The 15,154-nt window shown below is 50.3% G+C and overlaps 2 protein-coding genes across 5 annotated transcripts; one reads left to right on the top strand and one right to left on the bottom strand.

The window, feature by feature from the left end:
* The first annotated feature begins 57 nt into the window (after nucleotides 1–57).
* Nucleotides 58–1,917, top strand: Cox7a1 (cytochrome c oxidase subunit 7A1). Its single transcript, NM_009944.3, has 4 exons — nucleotides 58–132; nucleotides 972–1,058; nucleotides 1,162–1,246; nucleotides 1,799–1,917. Exons 1-4 carry the CDS (start codon nucleotides 118–120, stop codon nucleotides 1,852–1,854), a joined length of 243 nt encoding a protein of 80 aa, NP_034074.1. The 5' UTR covers nucleotides 58–117; the 3' UTR covers nucleotides 1,855–1,917.
* A 903-nt stretch (nucleotides 1,918–2,820) lies between these two features.
* On the bottom strand, nucleotides 2,821–14,770 carry Capns1 (calpain, small subunit 1). 4 transcript variants are annotated; one of them, XM_006539488.3, is made up of 12 exons: nucleotides 14,645–14,770; nucleotides 10,893–11,051; nucleotides 9,765–9,988; nucleotides 8,754–8,787; nucleotides 8,390–8,479; nucleotides 8,207–8,264; nucleotides 8,049–8,113; nucleotides 6,546–6,614; nucleotides 6,366–6,444; nucleotides 5,939–6,055; nucleotides 3,558–3,616; nucleotides 2,829–3,420 (listed from the first exon to the last, which is right to left on the bottom strand). In XM_006539488.3, exons 3-12 carry the CDS (start codon nucleotides 9,971–9,973, stop codon nucleotides 3,394–3,396), a joined length of 807 nt encoding a protein of 268 aa, XP_006539551.1. In that variant the 5' UTR covers nucleotides 9,974–9,988; nucleotides 10,893–11,051; nucleotides 14,645–14,770; the 3' UTR covers nucleotides 2,829–3,393. The 4 variants fall into 4 exon arrangements, with proteins under 4 accessions (NP_033925.2, XP_006539551.1, XP_011248722.1 ...); NM_009795.4 differs by lacking the exon at nucleotides 14,645–14,770 and having other exon boundaries at nucleotides 2,821–3,420; nucleotides 10,893–11,040; XM_011250420.1 differs by lacking the exons at nucleotides 9,765–9,988; nucleotides 10,893–11,051; nucleotides 14,645–14,770 and adding an exon at nucleotides 9,134–9,635.
* Nucleotides 14,771–15,154: the final 384 nt, after the last annotated feature.

Raw genomic sequence — 15,154 nt, forward strand, 5'->3', positions numbered from 1 at the left:
TGGTCACGCCCCACCAGTCTGGGAGTCAGTGGGCGTGGCTTGGGATTCCCTTAGGGTAAAGTGCTGCACGTCCTTGGGCGAAGAGGGGAGGTGACTCGGAGCTGCTGAGGACGCAAAATGAGGGCCCTACGGGTGAGGCCCCAGCACGGGCTGTGTCGGGGTGGAGGGGAACCCCACAACCCAGATGCCTAACCTAAACATGCCAGGATCCGGAGTCTTAGAACAGGTGCACCCTTCAGACTGGGACTTCCTCCCTGGCAGCCTGAGCTTCCAGACAGCACTATCCTTAACATGGTCCAGAACCCTGGGTTTAAGCCTCCGTTTACCCGAGTCCCCCTTAACATCCCAGGGGGCCCTAAAACCAACTCTCATGGAACTTCCAAGCCAGTCTTGCCATCCCTGGAACCTGATTTTCTGGTATTAATCTAGCCCTCTCCTTCAAACCCCATAGCGCCCATTTCACATTCTCAGCACTGGAGTCTCTCACAGCCTGCAGAGAGTTCCAAGCTGTAGCTTCTAGACACCGATTCCCCATCCCCACTCCTTTGTTTGTTTGTTTGTTTGTTTGTATGTTTGTTTTGACACAGGGTCTCCCATAGCCCAGGCTGGTCTCTAACTTGCTATGCAGCTGAATGTCCTTGACCTCCGACCTCCACCTCCCAATTGTAACAACTTATGTGACACCTCCTCTCATTTTCTAAATGCTTACTAAGTAGCCCAGGCTGGCCCCAACTCCTGCTTTCCTCTTGAATGCTGGGATAATAGGCTTCCACCAATGTCTTGACAGATGTCCCCACCCCCAACCCCCACCCCACCCCCGCTCTCACTAGTAACTATCTTGCCTTAAGATATCTTACCTAGTTCTTCATCAGAAATGTAGTCCCCACATCGCAAAGCGCTCCCTTCCTGCGGGATCCACATGAGGGCAGATCTCCAGGTGCTCCCTACAGACCCATCTCCTATCCCTCCAGGTCTCCCAGGCTCTGGTCCGGTCTTTTAGCTCATCTACCAGAAGCCACTTAGAAAACCGTGTGGCAGAGAAGCAGAAGCTCTTCCAGGTAGGCGGGACAGAGTCTCTGGACCTAATGAGGGGTGGGGGTCGCTGGGCAGGTGGAGGTCTGTGCAGGAGCCAGCAACCCTGTTCTCACCCCTCCAACTCAGGCCGACAATGACCTCCCAGTACACTTGAAAGGCGGGGGAATGGACAACGTCCTGTACAGACTGACCATGACGCTGACTCTGGGGGGTAAGTGCAGGACCACTGGCTTGCTCTGGTCATAAGAATAGCCAGGGTCCTCGGGCAGTGGTGGCGCATGCCTTTAATCCCAGCACTTGGGAGGCAGAGGCAGGCGGATTTCTGAGTCTGAGGCTAGCCTGGTCTGCAGAGTGAGTTCCAAGATAGCCAGGGCTACATAGAGAAACCCTTTCTCGAAAACAAAACAAAACAAACAAATAATAATAATAATAGCCAGGGTCTGGGTCGGTTGGTGCTTCAGAAGGTCTGAGGATCCACTAGTGCTCAGGAAGGGAGCGATGGGTTACCTACAGCCCTGAGGAAGTGGGGGTAGCAATTGGTAATGCCCACACCAGTCCAGAACAAGCTCCTGGCCTAGTCCAAACCCAAACGGGTGGAGGTGGGGATTTCCCATGAGGAATCTGGTTTGGGAGGAAGATAACAGCCAAATAAGAGCTGTGATCCTTTAGGAGCTGGGGGAACCTAAGGAGGGGCCTTTAGAAGCCTTTCAAGAGGTCAAGAGGGAATTAGGGTCTTATTTGATATCCAACTCCTCCTTCCTAGGCACTGCCTACTGCTTATACTGCTTGGGCTGGGCCTCCTTCCCCCACAAGAAGTGACACCAAGAAGCTTGGAGGACTTGGACAAACATCAATAAATATGCTAATCTCTTGAGAACCCAACCCGGCTCCAGCCTGTGTGTCTCTGTTCTAATCCACCTTCCCACAATCTGGGGTGTCTACGCAGTGGAAAGCAAGTTACCAAAGATCTTGGTCCCTGATGCTGGACCAGCGCTGTGCCTAGGACAACCTGCTTTATGGATGCCTGATGGGGGCGGGGTGGAGGACCTCAAGTGGTGATGGGAATGGGGAGCAGGGGAATTATAACCTGGAATGGAATCCCCGCCCATTGCAGAGGTCCAAAGGAGTGGGGGGGGGGGGGGAGGGGAGCTAGTTCCAGGGCAGCCAGGGCTATATTTCAGACATACCCTGTGGCAAAAAGGAGGGATGTTGACAGTGACCTATGAACCGAAGGAGAACAAAGGTTGGTGCCAAGATTGAAGCTGGCTGGTGATAGAGCTGAGTGGAAGAGCACAGAACCCAGCAGCGAATGGAAGTGTTTGTGTGTGTGTGAAAGAGAGAGTGAGTTGGTGTGTGAGCACGTGTGAATGTGGTGTATGAGTGTGTGTATGTGGGGGGTGTATATCTGTGAGGGTCTATGGTGTGTGTGTATATGGTGAGACTGAATGTGAGAAAGAGAATGTGTGTGTGATGTGTTTGTAGGTGAGAGTATGTATGTGTGAGTGTGTAGTGTTGAGGGTGTATATGAGAGTGTGTCGGTATGTGTGTGTGATGTAAGTGTGGGGGGAGTATATGGTGTTTGAGTGTGTGTGTGTGTGTGTGTGAGAAAGTGTAGTGTATGTGTGTGTGTGTACTTTGCTGCTATTGCAGAGGATTGGGGTTCAGTTCCCAGCACCCCAGTGGTGACTCATGATCCCTCATACCTCCAGTCCCAGAGGGTGGCACACACATAGTACATGTATATACACACACATTCTACACATACACATTAAAAAAATAACCAAGTTACTCTATAGAGCTCATGTTCCCTCCTGCCTGGACTCAGCACTCAGAGTCCGAAGGAAGCAGCAAGTAGAGAGAGTTTATTTTCTCCTGGGCCCGACCGCTGTGCAGGGGGAGCACAGAGCAGGCGTAGGCACTAGGGTGTGTGGACCTGCCATGGCCTGGAGTTCATCTGGCTGCCTGGGAGGTAACTGTGTGAGTGTGTAACAGGGTGTGTAGGGACAGGTGTGATCCTCCCAGAACTAAGACAGGGCCCTTGGGACATGGAAGCAGCAGGAGTGCTAGGCTTGGCACACAGACAGGATGAAGGTAACAGATGGCGTGGATTGGGTGTGCTAGGGTGGGGTGACCCTTCAGTAGAACAAGCTAGCTTGTCTCAGAGCCAGGGGTAACTCAGGGTGCAGCAAGGTGTGGCATGTTGAGCTCTGGCTGCTGATTGGGAAGCTGGGTACCAGAACAGGGAGACGAAAGGCCTCTGGGTAGCAGGACATGACCATGAAAATGCGGCTGCAGTCAGGATCAGGGTTCAAGGTGGCTCCATAGTGAGCTGTGAGGGGGCAGGTCTGCCACTCCCATTCAGGAATACATAGTCAGCTGCAGCCACTGGAAGAGGAAAGAAAGCACAGATGAGCAAAGGGACCCTGGAAAACCAGACACGTCACCCAAGGCCTGCTGGGCAAACAGGATGGTAGGGGCTGGACCTCACAGCTGAGCACCACCCCCAAGAGAAACCGGCTCACCTCCTGGATGTTCACTTGGATCTGTCCGGTGCCATTTTTGTCAAGAGATTTGAAAGCGCCTGCGGGGAGAAAGGAAGGGCTTGGGTGCTTCTAGAACGATAATATAATTATTTCCCTCTTGTTGATGTTGTTGTTTTATTCTGCTTTGTTTTTAGATAGGGTCTCATTAAATACCCTTTGGTTGACCTCAGACTTATGGAGAGCTCCCTGCTTCTGCCTCCAGAGTGCTGGGATCAAAAGCACGGCCACCCTGACTGGCTATAGCATGTTGATGTTGTTGATGGAAGTTAGCGCTCGCTCCACAAAACTTCGAAGACACGTGGTGATGATACACACTTGTGATCCCAGCACTAGGTGAGTTATGGTAGGAGGATCTTGAGTTCACTATTACCTTCAGGTACATGTGGGAGTTCAAGGCTAGTCAGGCTACATGAGACTCTATTAATAATATTAGGAGGAGGAGGAGGAAGAGGAGGACGAAGAGGAAGTTAAATCAATAAAATGTCTAATCCTGTGAGCATGTGGCATTTTTAAATGAGGCACAGAATTCAGGTATTATAACACAGTAAAAGAGTATACACCCATTATTCTTGAGGCATGGGGTTCAATCCCTGACATCTCAATAAATAAACAGGCAAAGTGATATGTTGCAGATCACACGACAGACAGACAGGACAGAAAACTGACTGGAACCCAGGCCCATCCTTCCTGACACCTATGCTACAACCTCCCAGCTGTAACCCAAAACAGGCCCCTAAAAGGAGGTAACTTGCCAATCTTGGCCTTAGCGTCTAGTGTGGTCCGCACTCCTGCCCTGGAACTTGAATCCATGCCTTCTGTCCACAACCAAACCAAGCCAGCGTTGCCCACACTACATCTGTTCCTTCCTGTACCAAGGCTGAGTCACCACCACCTTCAGGTGGCCACATATGGTGTCCTTGGTGCTACTGGTGCCCTGGCTACCACAGGTGAGAGGACCTTTCTCCTTAAACTTGTTATCCTCCTGCTTCTATCTCCTGCTTGCTGGATTACAGGTCTGTCGTATTCAGGTTAATGAGTGCCTGGTCACAAACCCAGGGCTTCACGTATGCGAGGCAAGCACTCTCCCAACTAAGCTAGATGCTAGCCCTTTTAACTAAGTAACTAATGAACTAATCTTGGTCTGAGATGTAGTCAATGATGACCTTGAACAACCGATCATCCTGTGGCCTCAGCTTTTTTAAGTGCTGGGGTCACAGATGTGCACCACCACACCCAACGTCTGTTTTCACTCTTCCCTTGGCTGCCAGATCAAAGGAGCTTTGTAAGCCATGGCTGACTCTGCCCCTTTCTTGCCTAGAAACTGCTATCTTGGCTCTACAACGCCCACGACTATCCGAGCGCTGCCCCTGAACTTGATATCCACAGCACTGCACAGTACACCCCTGACCATCACTCCTGTTTTTTCTCATTGCTCAATTAAGTTCTCAGGCAGTCACAGAATCAAATTCTGACTTTCCATCTTCCTGGTTGAGTAGCAGCTAGGAGCAAGTGCTTGGCTCGGGAGAGTGTTGGGTTCCACCCTAGCAGGAGGACAATAGTTCCCATTTTGGAGGTAGTCTTACATCAATCCTAATAAAAGCTCTCACCTCAGAGTCAAAAGTTCAAGGTCACTCTCAGCTACAAATCAAGTCTCAAATCAACCCGAACTACATGAAAACGTGTCTCAAGAAACCAGGCAAGGGGCTGGTGAGATGGCTCAGCAGGTAAGAGCACCCGACTGCTCTTATGAAAGTCCTGAGTTCAAAATCCCAGCAACCACATGGTGGCTCACAGCCATCCGTAACAAGATCTGACTCCCTCTTCTGGTGTGTCTGAAGACAGCTACAGTGTACTTACATATAATAAATAAATAAATCTTTAAAAAAAAAAAAAGAAAAAGAAACCAGGCAAGATGGAGCTGGAGAGATGGCTCAGAGGTTAAGAGCACCTACTGCTCTTGCAGAGGATCCTGGGGTTCAATTCCCAGTATCCACATGGCCATACAAGAATCTCAGCCAGGGGCTGGTGAGATGGCTCAGTGGGTAAGAGCACCCGACTGCTCTTCCAAAGGTCCAGAGTTCAAATCCCAGCAACCACATGGTGGCTCACAACCATCCGTAAAGAGATCTGATGCCCTCTTCTGGTGTGTCTGAAGACAGCTACAGTGTACTCACATGTAATAAATAAATCTTTAAAAAAAAAAAAAAAAAAAAAAAAAAAAGAATCTCAGCCATACAAGTCTCAGCTGTCCCTGCCTAGTGAGCCCAGCATTGCTGACATTAAGGTTAGACCTAGAGGAGCCCTTGGCCAATGAAGGTTAGCAAATCCCCACCCTCGCAGAGATCTAGAGTGACACTCACGGAACATGGCATCTAGCCTGACCAAGCAGCTGATGAAGTTATCGAAATCCATGTTCCCGCTCTCATCTGCGTAGCGCCGGATGATCATGCTGTAGAGATGCTCATTCAGGTGGAATCCTGGGAAAACAAAACAAAACAAAACAAACAAAAAACGGTTTGGTCTCAGGGCCCCAGCACACAGGCCTTCTCTTTTTTTGTTTTTTTGAGACAGGGTTTCTCTCTGTAGCCCTGGCTGTCCTGGCACTCACTTTGTAGACCAGGCTGGCCTCGAACTCAGAAATCCGCCTGCCTCTGCCTCCCAAGTGCTGAGACTAAAGGCGTGCGCCACCATGCCCGGCTTCACACAGGACTTCTCAATCTCCAGTACAGTGACGGTGTGACTTTGCTCACCCCATCCCCTGCCCATCATCACCCCCTGCCAGCACACCTGCTGCCTCAAAGGCCCCTGGAAGTTCATGGCTACCGATAGTCCCTGATCGGTCAGTATCAAAGCGTTTGTATATAGCCTAAGGATAGAAAAGACAACAGTCGGACCAAGCATCATGGAGCATGGGGTCCCCATGGCTTGGGGGATCAGATCCTGGGAGTTTCAGCGGCTACCACTTACCTGCCACTTTTTAATGTTGTTCCAGAGGTATTTGAACTCCTCAAAGCCCAGCTTGCCTGTGGTGTCGCTCTAACAAGAGGTTGTTAAGAACCAAGTGACAAAATGCAATGTGTGTGTGTGTGAATGCCAAAATGCTAACTTTTCTTTCTTCCATTCTCCCTTTTCTTTTCTTTTCTTTTCTTTTCTTTTCTTTTCTTTTTTCTTTTGGTCTTTTCACGACAAAGTTTCTCTATGCAGCTCTGGCTTTCCTGGAACTTGCTCTATAGACCAGGCTGGTCTCCAACTCAGAGATTCACCTGCCTCTGCCTCCTAAGTACTGGGATTAACCCTAATTCGTACTTTAAAAAATAAAATAAGGGCTGGAGAGATGGCTCAGGGGTTAAGAGCCCCCTCTCTTCCAGAGGTCCCAAGTTCAATTCCCAGCAACCACATGGTGGCTCATAACCATCTATAATGAGATCTGGTGGCCTCTACTGACCTACAGGCATACATGCAGGCAGAACACTGTATACATCATAAATAATACATCTTTAAAAAAAATAAAATAAGCTTAGAAGGCTAGATAGTCAGGAGTGCTTAATCTTCTTGCAAAGGACTTGGGTTTGGTTCCTACAATTCAAAACATGCAGCCCACAACCACCTGGAATTCCATCTCCAGGGGGTCCAACGTCCTCGGGCCTCTGAGAACACGTGCACGCACATGCAGACACACACACATGCACGTGAGTAAAAGTAAAATAAGCCAAGCGGGCATGGTAGCACATGCTTATAACTCTAGCACTTGAGAGGAAGATCAGGAGTTTGGCTTTGGCTACACACTGACTTCAAGGCCAGCCTAGGCTTCTTGAGACCCATCTCAAGAATCCAAAAATACTGTACAATAAAATAACTAGTAATCGGATGGTGGTGGCACACTCCTTTAATCCCAACTTGGGAGGCAGAGGTGCGCAGATCTCTGAGTTCGAGGCCAGCCAGGTCTATAGAGTAAATTCCAGGCCAGGCAAGGCAGAGAAATCCTGTTTCAAAAATCAATCAATCAATTGATCAATCAGTCAGTCAATCAATATTGCTTAAAAGTAAATAGAGAAATAAACGAAGCTTAGATTCTCAAACCAAAACTCCCAAGTCCAAATTCCTATCCTGCAATGTATTCTCTAAACGACTGTTTCTGCTATCCAAGCCTCAAGTAGCCCCAAGACTAGCTTTCAAGATCAGATATTCATGTCAGGTAAATTCTGGGCGGTTTGGCCAGAGACAAAACCACTGTGTCTCTCTGAGCCTGTTTCCTTTCCTATTACATCGTCTTTATCTAGCAAGGTATCTGTAAAGGTTGGATCCACTAATCTAGGTAAAGTTCCAGCTGTAGCAGCTGATATTATTTATGGTCACGTAGGTAAGTCTGTGTCCTCCAAGTATGAAGGCTTTCACCTTGGCCGTCCTCAACATATTCCCAGAAGACCCTCTTCACCCAAGGCATTCTCCAGGCTGGCCCCAAAAGGATACATCCATGACGGCCACCATGCTCCGACAAGTGTCAATGCCAAAACCATCAGTTTTCAGATCCGGGTCTGAGGGGGGAACAGGTTGAAGGTCAGAGGTCAGAGACCATCCCAGCCCATATGCCTCTAAACCTTCACCACACTCTGACCCTGGTCACTCACGTCGGGTCACGACCTTGTTGAGGATATTCATGAGTTCTGTGGCGCTGACCTCCATGTCCTGACGGCAGAAGGTAAGTACAGTTCAAGGGAGATGGAAAGGGTCTGGAGACCATAAACCGGGATGGGAACTTCCGGGTTGTCACAGTCAAGTGACAGAGTCAAGCGGTCAGGCAGGATACTTACGTCTCCAGCCAGCTGGACAAAAAGTTTCCTGAACTGACGGACTTCTTCACTCTCGTTGGCCTCAATATTGGAGTAATGACTACGTGGAGGCTGCAGAGAGAGGCGATCTCAGAACAGAGATGGAGAAACAAGTGTCCCAGGGAAAAGTCAGAGAGGGCTGGGCAGTCTGAGGGCCAGGGAACCTGAATTAGGTGTAGCAAGTAGGCGTGGCTGAGACCCAGGGTTTAGCTTAGGGGCCCTCAAAAAAATGACATTATTAACGGCAGGGGGTTTCCTAAGGAAGGAGGGGGAGCCTTATTCATAGGAATGGGGAAGATGAGGCGGGCAACAGGCCTGAGGAGGAAGGGTCTCTAGGTCTGCTTACCGGAGGCTCCGGGTTGTACTGCGCAGCAGCCTCGCTGAGGGGAGACAAGGGGGCTGAGTTAGCGCATGGGGGCAGAGCCTCCAACGGGCGGCAGAACGGTCAGCCAACCCCTGAAACTCCAGCCCTCCTCTTCCTTAAGGGGTTCCCTCCTCCCCTCGTCTACCTCATCGTCCTGACCTGGTCCAATCAAGAGAATGGTCTGACCCCTCCTTTCCCTCCATCGGGCCAACCTCTCCCACCTCCCAAGGGCCCACCCCACGGAAGAATCCTTTCCTTGCCCAGGAACACCCACCAATCACAATGTCAGAAGCATCTTAGCCCCAATCAAAATCCTGAAAACCTTAACAAACTTAGCAGGGCCCGCCCCTTGAAGAACTCACTTCACAAGGGGGTCTGTCTGCACCAGCTTTCCTAGGCCTCATCTTCCTCGGGTTCAGTTGTCCAGAGTCTTACTCCATCGCTCCTTTTGCAGATTATCTAACTGCCTAACGTCTACCTCTCCCGCCCCCCATCAGCCCCTACTCCTCCCAGGGATCAGTGCTTGGATCACCAACGATATAGGTGCCAGCCACCTGTTCTAACCCCAGCAAAGGATTTTTACCCACTAAACCAATCAGCTCCAGACCCCACACAACCTTCTCTGGACCATTTCTTCTTTGGGGACTCTGATCTCTCCTAAAACAGCAAGCTCCACCTCGCTCAAATCTTAAGCCATGGACAGCCTTAGATCCACTGGCTGCGCCCCCAGTGAAGGCTGGATACAATCCTATAGAATTGCACCTTCCCCAAACACAGAAGAGCCCCTATCCCCAAGAAACTGCATCCTATTTGTTGACCCACAGAAGCAGGTTTACTAATCCTGGTACTAAAAAGTGACACCAGCCTCGCTAGAATCCCCTTAGGGCCAGTTTTCCGGTATGGATCAGCCCAGACTAATTAAGAATTCTCAGGTCGGACTCTAAGTGAGTCTTTATTATTTGGCCCGCCCCGCCCCTTCAGGCCCCGCCTTACCTGATGGCGCTAATGACTCCGCCCAGGATGCGCATGGCAGTTCCACCGCCTCCGCCACCTCCTCCCAGTCCCATGCCTCCACCGCCACCGCCGCCGCCGCCAGCAGCTCCGCTGATCAGGCCTCCGAGCACATTCCCCAGGCCCCCGCCCAGACCCCCGCCTCCCCCACCGCCACCGCCGCCCTTCAAGAACGAATTCACCAAGAACATGATCGCAGCTGAGTCCTGTAAAGTAAAAGGGGTGGGTCGGGTAGTGGCCTTGCCAGGAGCCCAGCCCTTCCCGCAAAAAAAAAAAAAAAAAAAAAAAAAAAAGCAAGCATTTCCGGCAACTAGATTGGGGAGGAAACTAAGGCCTCGAGATGGGGACAGAGCCTCTAGCTAGGGGTCTGGACAGGTGATAGGAGATGTGAAACCTCCTAGGGTCTAGAAAGTACCCTGGCCCAGGCTTGACTGCATATATATAGGCATGAGGACAGGGGTACAGCTGGGCGTGCGTGGTAGCGCTCTACTGTAATCCCAGAAATTGGGAGGCTGAGGCTGGAGGACCAGTTCAAGGCCAGCCTCGGCTACAGCGCCTGCCTGCTTTACCCTGTCTTGAGGCAGCGGGAAAACAGGGGATTCTCGTGTAGAAACCCTAAGGTGTGTAAAACCGAACGTGTCTCAGATCCAGGCCTTCCAAAATTAAGCTCAGGGTAGGGATGACCCAGGGCTGACCAGGAAGTTCCTAATGTGGATTAAGACATTCAGATACTCTCGACAGAGGGACTACACTGTCACTACGGGATCTGTGGGCTCCGGCCAAAAATTATGGCTGTGCGCCCGGAGGATCCTGGATAACGGAGTTCTTCCCACCGCAAATGGGAACCACGATCTCGGATTGTGGTTCTAGACGCCCAAAATAATTTCCGGGTATCTCTCTGATCTTTGGGCTTATATTTTTTGGTCGTCAGATCCGGGATGGTAAGGAGTGTTCTGGAGGGGCTGACAGGCCCGATGGTTCGAATCTGAGAACACCGGTCCTAGGACCCCCCAAGGGCCAAGACTTTAGGGTCTCGCCAGATCTGAGGACTACGGATTCCGGATCTACAGGGTGCAGGGGTGCTGGACTGGAGTGTCCCGTCTCACTTACGGATCCGGCGGTCCGCGGTCTTGCTCGCCTGCTGCAGGGCCTCCGCTGTGTCCGGTTCGGGAGGGCGGGGCCGGTGACTCAGGCAGCTACTCCGGGTTAGACCCTGCCGCCACCCAGCCGTCGTCTGCGCGGTCCTAGAGCCTCCATTGCAGACTGCGCCTGCGCGGGAGGGTTATGGTTGCAAGTCTCTGCTTAGCTCATCCGTCCCCATACACACACTGCTGGAAATTCAACGCTGTCCAGATTAAATAGCTTTGAGTACGAATAAATTATTCTAACGCCCAGGTACTGGAGCCTCCAGGAACTAGATACAGGGTACCCGGTCACCGTTGCAGTATATAGTTGCAAAAAAGGACTTCAGTTGTCATTCATTCATTCATTCATTGTGCACTTTGAGACAGAGGTTTGTTAAACATCCTCTAAATGATGACCTAAAGCCCTAGCTAACCTCGAACTTGAAACAATCCTCCTGCTTCTGTTTCCCGAATGCTAGGAATCTACATCTTAAGTTTACCATCAGTTTGTGCCTCTCACCCAGGTCGCTGTTGGGCTTCTAGTCTGGCTGTCTGGCCACTCCCTAGGAACTATATAAACCTCGGTTTGAGTCTTTATTGCTCATCCCTAAAACAGTGACCTGGTGTCTCTGAGTAATGACCTCCTCATGTGTAAGGCGGGAACATAGCCAGGCGTGATGACACACACCTGTAAAACCAGCACTGGGAGGTGAGGGCAGGCAGCCATTCTCAGTACATAACAAGTTTGTGACCGGCTTGGGCTACATGAGACCCTAGAGGACACTAGGGTAAGCCCCTATCAGAATTAAGTGATAAATACATAGTAAATGGCAGCTCTTCTGTTAGTCCCTATGTCGCCATGTTGTTCCCTCAGCTGGGAGCTCACCTGGTTCCCTTAGCTCGTTTACTCTTGCTCATCCTTAAACAACATCGACAAATACCTGCCGGTCCCTAAATACTCTCCACTCACTAGGTTGTGTGTCCTCGAAGCAGGCCTGTGGGATAGGTCTGTTATTGTCCCCATTCTATGTATAAGTAAACTGAGGTTAAACAACCAGTCTGCTTTACCTGTTCAAAGAATCTCCGATAACTTAATATGATAATCAGTCAAATAAGATCTCAGCAGACAAGACCGTAATTGCACTAACGCCACCTAAGGGCTTGCTGGGACCAGGCCAGGTAATCATTGCTCAAACCTGTGTGTGTGTGTGTGTGTGTGTGTGTGTGTGTGTGTGTGTGTGTGTGTGTGAAGCAAGATTTAACCTGTCGAAACCGGAAACTCTAAAAGGCGGGAGCACAGAGGGTGGCGACCCAGGCCTAAGCCTTAGCGGATAAATCATTTGGTGATGACTAATGTGGATTCCCTCTCTGCCACACCCCTCCCTGCCACACTGAGCAGTCTGACCTCAGGCTCAACTCGCTGGCATAAGCCCTGTCCTCTGCCTACAAATACTCCTGTGTTTGGACTTGACTGTCTGTGTCCTCCACTTTGGACCAGAGCTCAGACATCTCTCATTTGGGAAGACCTCTTTGTCCTCACATCCACCCAAGGCTTGAAGAGGCTGCCAGCTTCATGCCCTCAGACCAACAGTAAACATGATGACACATGCCCAGGCCTCAGAAGACTCAGGCAGGCGAGCTACACCACAGGGTCTTATCTCAAAACAACGATTTAAAAATACTTAAGGGAGCCTATCGTGGTGGCACTTGTCTTTGATCCCAGCACTCAGGGGGCAGAGGCAGGGAGAACTCTGAGGCCAGCCTGGTCTACACAGTGAGTTCCAGAGGACAGACTGGGCTACATGGTGAGACCCTGTCTCAAACAAACAAAAGAAGGTTCATGGGAGTTTTGCTTGGGGATGGCTCAGGGGTCAAGAGTCTTGACTGTTCCTCCAGAGGACCCGGGTTCAGTGCTGAGCACCCACATCAAGCAGCTCCCAAGTGTCTCAAGTCCAGATCTAGGCTCCCTCTTCTGGCTCTGAAGGCGCTGGCACAAATGTACAAAGTCATGCATGCAAGCAAAACACACGTACAAACAAAAATAAAATAAAACCCATTTTTCACCATACACACTACCCAGTGTGGTCATATTGTCCTCTAATTCTGTCTCCCTGAGTCCCAGTTGCCGGCATCTGTGAGCTCTAGGTATCGTCCCTCTGTCCATTCAACTTGTGCCTGCCATCTGGTACCTCCCTGAAGTATTTTTCAGTGATTTTTGTCCCCTGTGTGTGTATATTTTGTGAGGTGGTATCATATAGCTCAGGCTAGCCTCAATCTCACTGTTTAACAGAGAATGGCTTTGAACTGATCTTCCTGCAACCACCCTAAAAGTTCTTGGGGTTACAGGAGTGTGTCTGATCCCACGTGTCTTACATATCATCTCCAGGCCACCAGCCCCCAAATCCCTATCTTCAACCTGGACAAGGCTCAGGACTCATGGCTTCTCTGTCTTGCTTTTGCTTCTTGTATGTCTGTGTCTGCCTTGTGTGTTCTGAGATTCAAACATGGATCCTCTGCTGGAGCAGCAAGTGCTCTAACCACTGTGCCTCCTCACCAGCTACTTGCTGCTGTTTACTTGTTTGCTTGTTTGCTTGCTTGCTTGCCTTTGAGACAAGCAAGGTCTTTCTGGGTGCCTGAGGCTGGCGTTGAACTCATGGCAATCCTGTTTAGCCACCTTGATGCTCTCATTACATTACAATCACACTTCACTGGTCCCAACTGTCTGCCTCCATAATGCCCCACTGTTCCACCCTGTCAGCAAGTCTAACTGGCTCCTCCTGCACTCTCAATGCTACCTCCCTCCCTGCTCACCCCCATCTCCCACCCCTTCACCTCACCTTCACCCCACCTCTAATTCCTCCCTGCCTCTAGCTGTCACCAACGCTTCCTGCCTAGTCTCTGGCCCTATAACCTGCAAACAAAGGAAGCCTGGCTCAGGCCAGATCCCATCTGTGCCTGGTACACCTCATTCCGGAAGAGTCAGAACTCCCTCCCCAGGGAGGGCCGCTCCGTGGTACAGCACAAGGCAGTGTGCATGAAGGCCTAGCACTTAAAAAAAAAAAGTTTTTCACTCAAGCCACAAGGTCTTTACTGACCTGTCCTTTCACCTCCCTGCTACTCTAAGTCAGTACAAGGTGGCTAGGCATCGCGCCGCACTCCTTTAGTCCCAGGAGGCAGAGGCAGGCTGATCTCTGCGAGCTTGAGGCTCTACCAGCAAGCTGTGTCGGGACACGGAACTCCATTCCAAGACCTCTCTTTTAGAGCTTCCTGGCAGTGAGGGAGAGGGGTCTTCTCAGATTTCTAATTAACTCCATCACACACCACTTCGTTTTCTTTCTTTCTTTTTTTTTTTTTTTTTTATGAAACAAAGTCTCATTGTGTAGCCTTGCCTGGCAGGGAACTTGCTATACAGACCAGGCGGGATTGGAATTCAAAGATTCTCTGGCCTCTGTCTCCCTCCCGGCTGCTGGGCTTAAAGGAGTGTTCTACACGAGGAGATCTCTCCACCTGGTTCTTTAATCCCAACGCTTGGGAGACAGAGAGATATGTGTATGAGCTGGAGGCCAGCCTGGTCTCCCCCACCTCCCTTTGAGATCTGGAGATTAAACTCGATTTGTCAGCCTGGCACCACTGAGTCATCTGGCTGGTCTCTTCCAAATGCAAATTTTTTATTCTGCGCGGTTTTTGCATGTAATATTAACTCGGAAAGAGCTGCTGTCTTCACCACCCCTTGCTCACCTGTTGCTCCTCATCCACTTTTCTCCTGGAAGGTTTCCAATGACTCTCACAATCCTTCACGCACAATAAACTAGACTGCAAGGCTGACTTCGTCTCTCTTAGCTTGCCAGAGTCTCTGCCCTCTTACTCCCCCTACTGGCTAGACACAGGTGTTGTGGAGCCAAACTGCTGCCTTAGGAGTAGCAGGGCCATAGGGAGAAGCTGAGTACTTGGTGGCTTGGCATCATCGCAAGTGCTTAAACTTTGGCTGCTGTGGAAGAAAGAGGTAGAATTCTATTGTGTTGAATTGGCTATCATTCTGAGTTCTGTTTTTAGGGTTTATTTTATTATTTTTAAAATTGTTTTATGTGTATTGGTGTTTTGCATGCATGCATGTCCAGGGTGTCAGATCCCCTGGAACTGGAGTTACAAACAGATGTGATCTGTCATGTGGTTGCTGGGAATTGAACCTGGGTCATTTGGAAGAGCAGCCAGTGCTCTTAACTATTGAGCCGTTTCTCCAGCCCCTAG

The sequence above is a fragment of the Mus musculus genome, chromosome 7 (genome assembly GCF_000001635.26).
Source record: "Mus musculus strain C57BL/6J chromosome 7, GRCm38.p6 C57BL/6J".
In the NCBI taxonomy this organism is placed as follows: domain Eukaryota; kingdom Metazoa; phylum Chordata; class Mammalia; order Rodentia; family Muridae; genus Mus; species Mus musculus.

What these genes read in the sequence shown, in the direction of transcription:
- Cox7a1 (NM_009944.3), top strand. An exon ending in AGAAGCAGAAGCTCTTCCAG is followed by an intron (nt 1,059 to 1,161) that starts GTAGGCGGGACA and finishes CCTCCAACTCAG; the next exon opens with GCCGACAATGACCTCCCAGT. An exon ending in CATGACGCTGACTCTGGGGG is followed by an intron (nt 1,247 to 1,798) that starts GTAAGTGCAGGA and finishes CCTCCTTCCTAG; the next exon opens with GCACTGCCTACTGCTTATAC.
- Capns1 (NM_009795.4), bottom strand. Translation starts at nt 9,973, where the DNA reads ATGTTCTTGGTGAATTCGTTCTTGAAGGGCGGCGGTGGCGGTGGGGGA. An exon ending in AGTACAACCCGGAGCCTCCG is followed by an intron (nt 8,480 to 8,753) that starts GTAAGCAGACCT and finishes CTCTCTCTGCAG; the next exon opens with CCTCCACGTAGTCATTACTC. An exon ending in CAGGCTAGATGCCATGTTCC is followed by an intron (nt 3,617 to 5,938) that starts GTGAGTGTCACT and finishes TTCTCCCCGCAG; the next exon opens with GCGCTTTCAAATCTCTTGAC.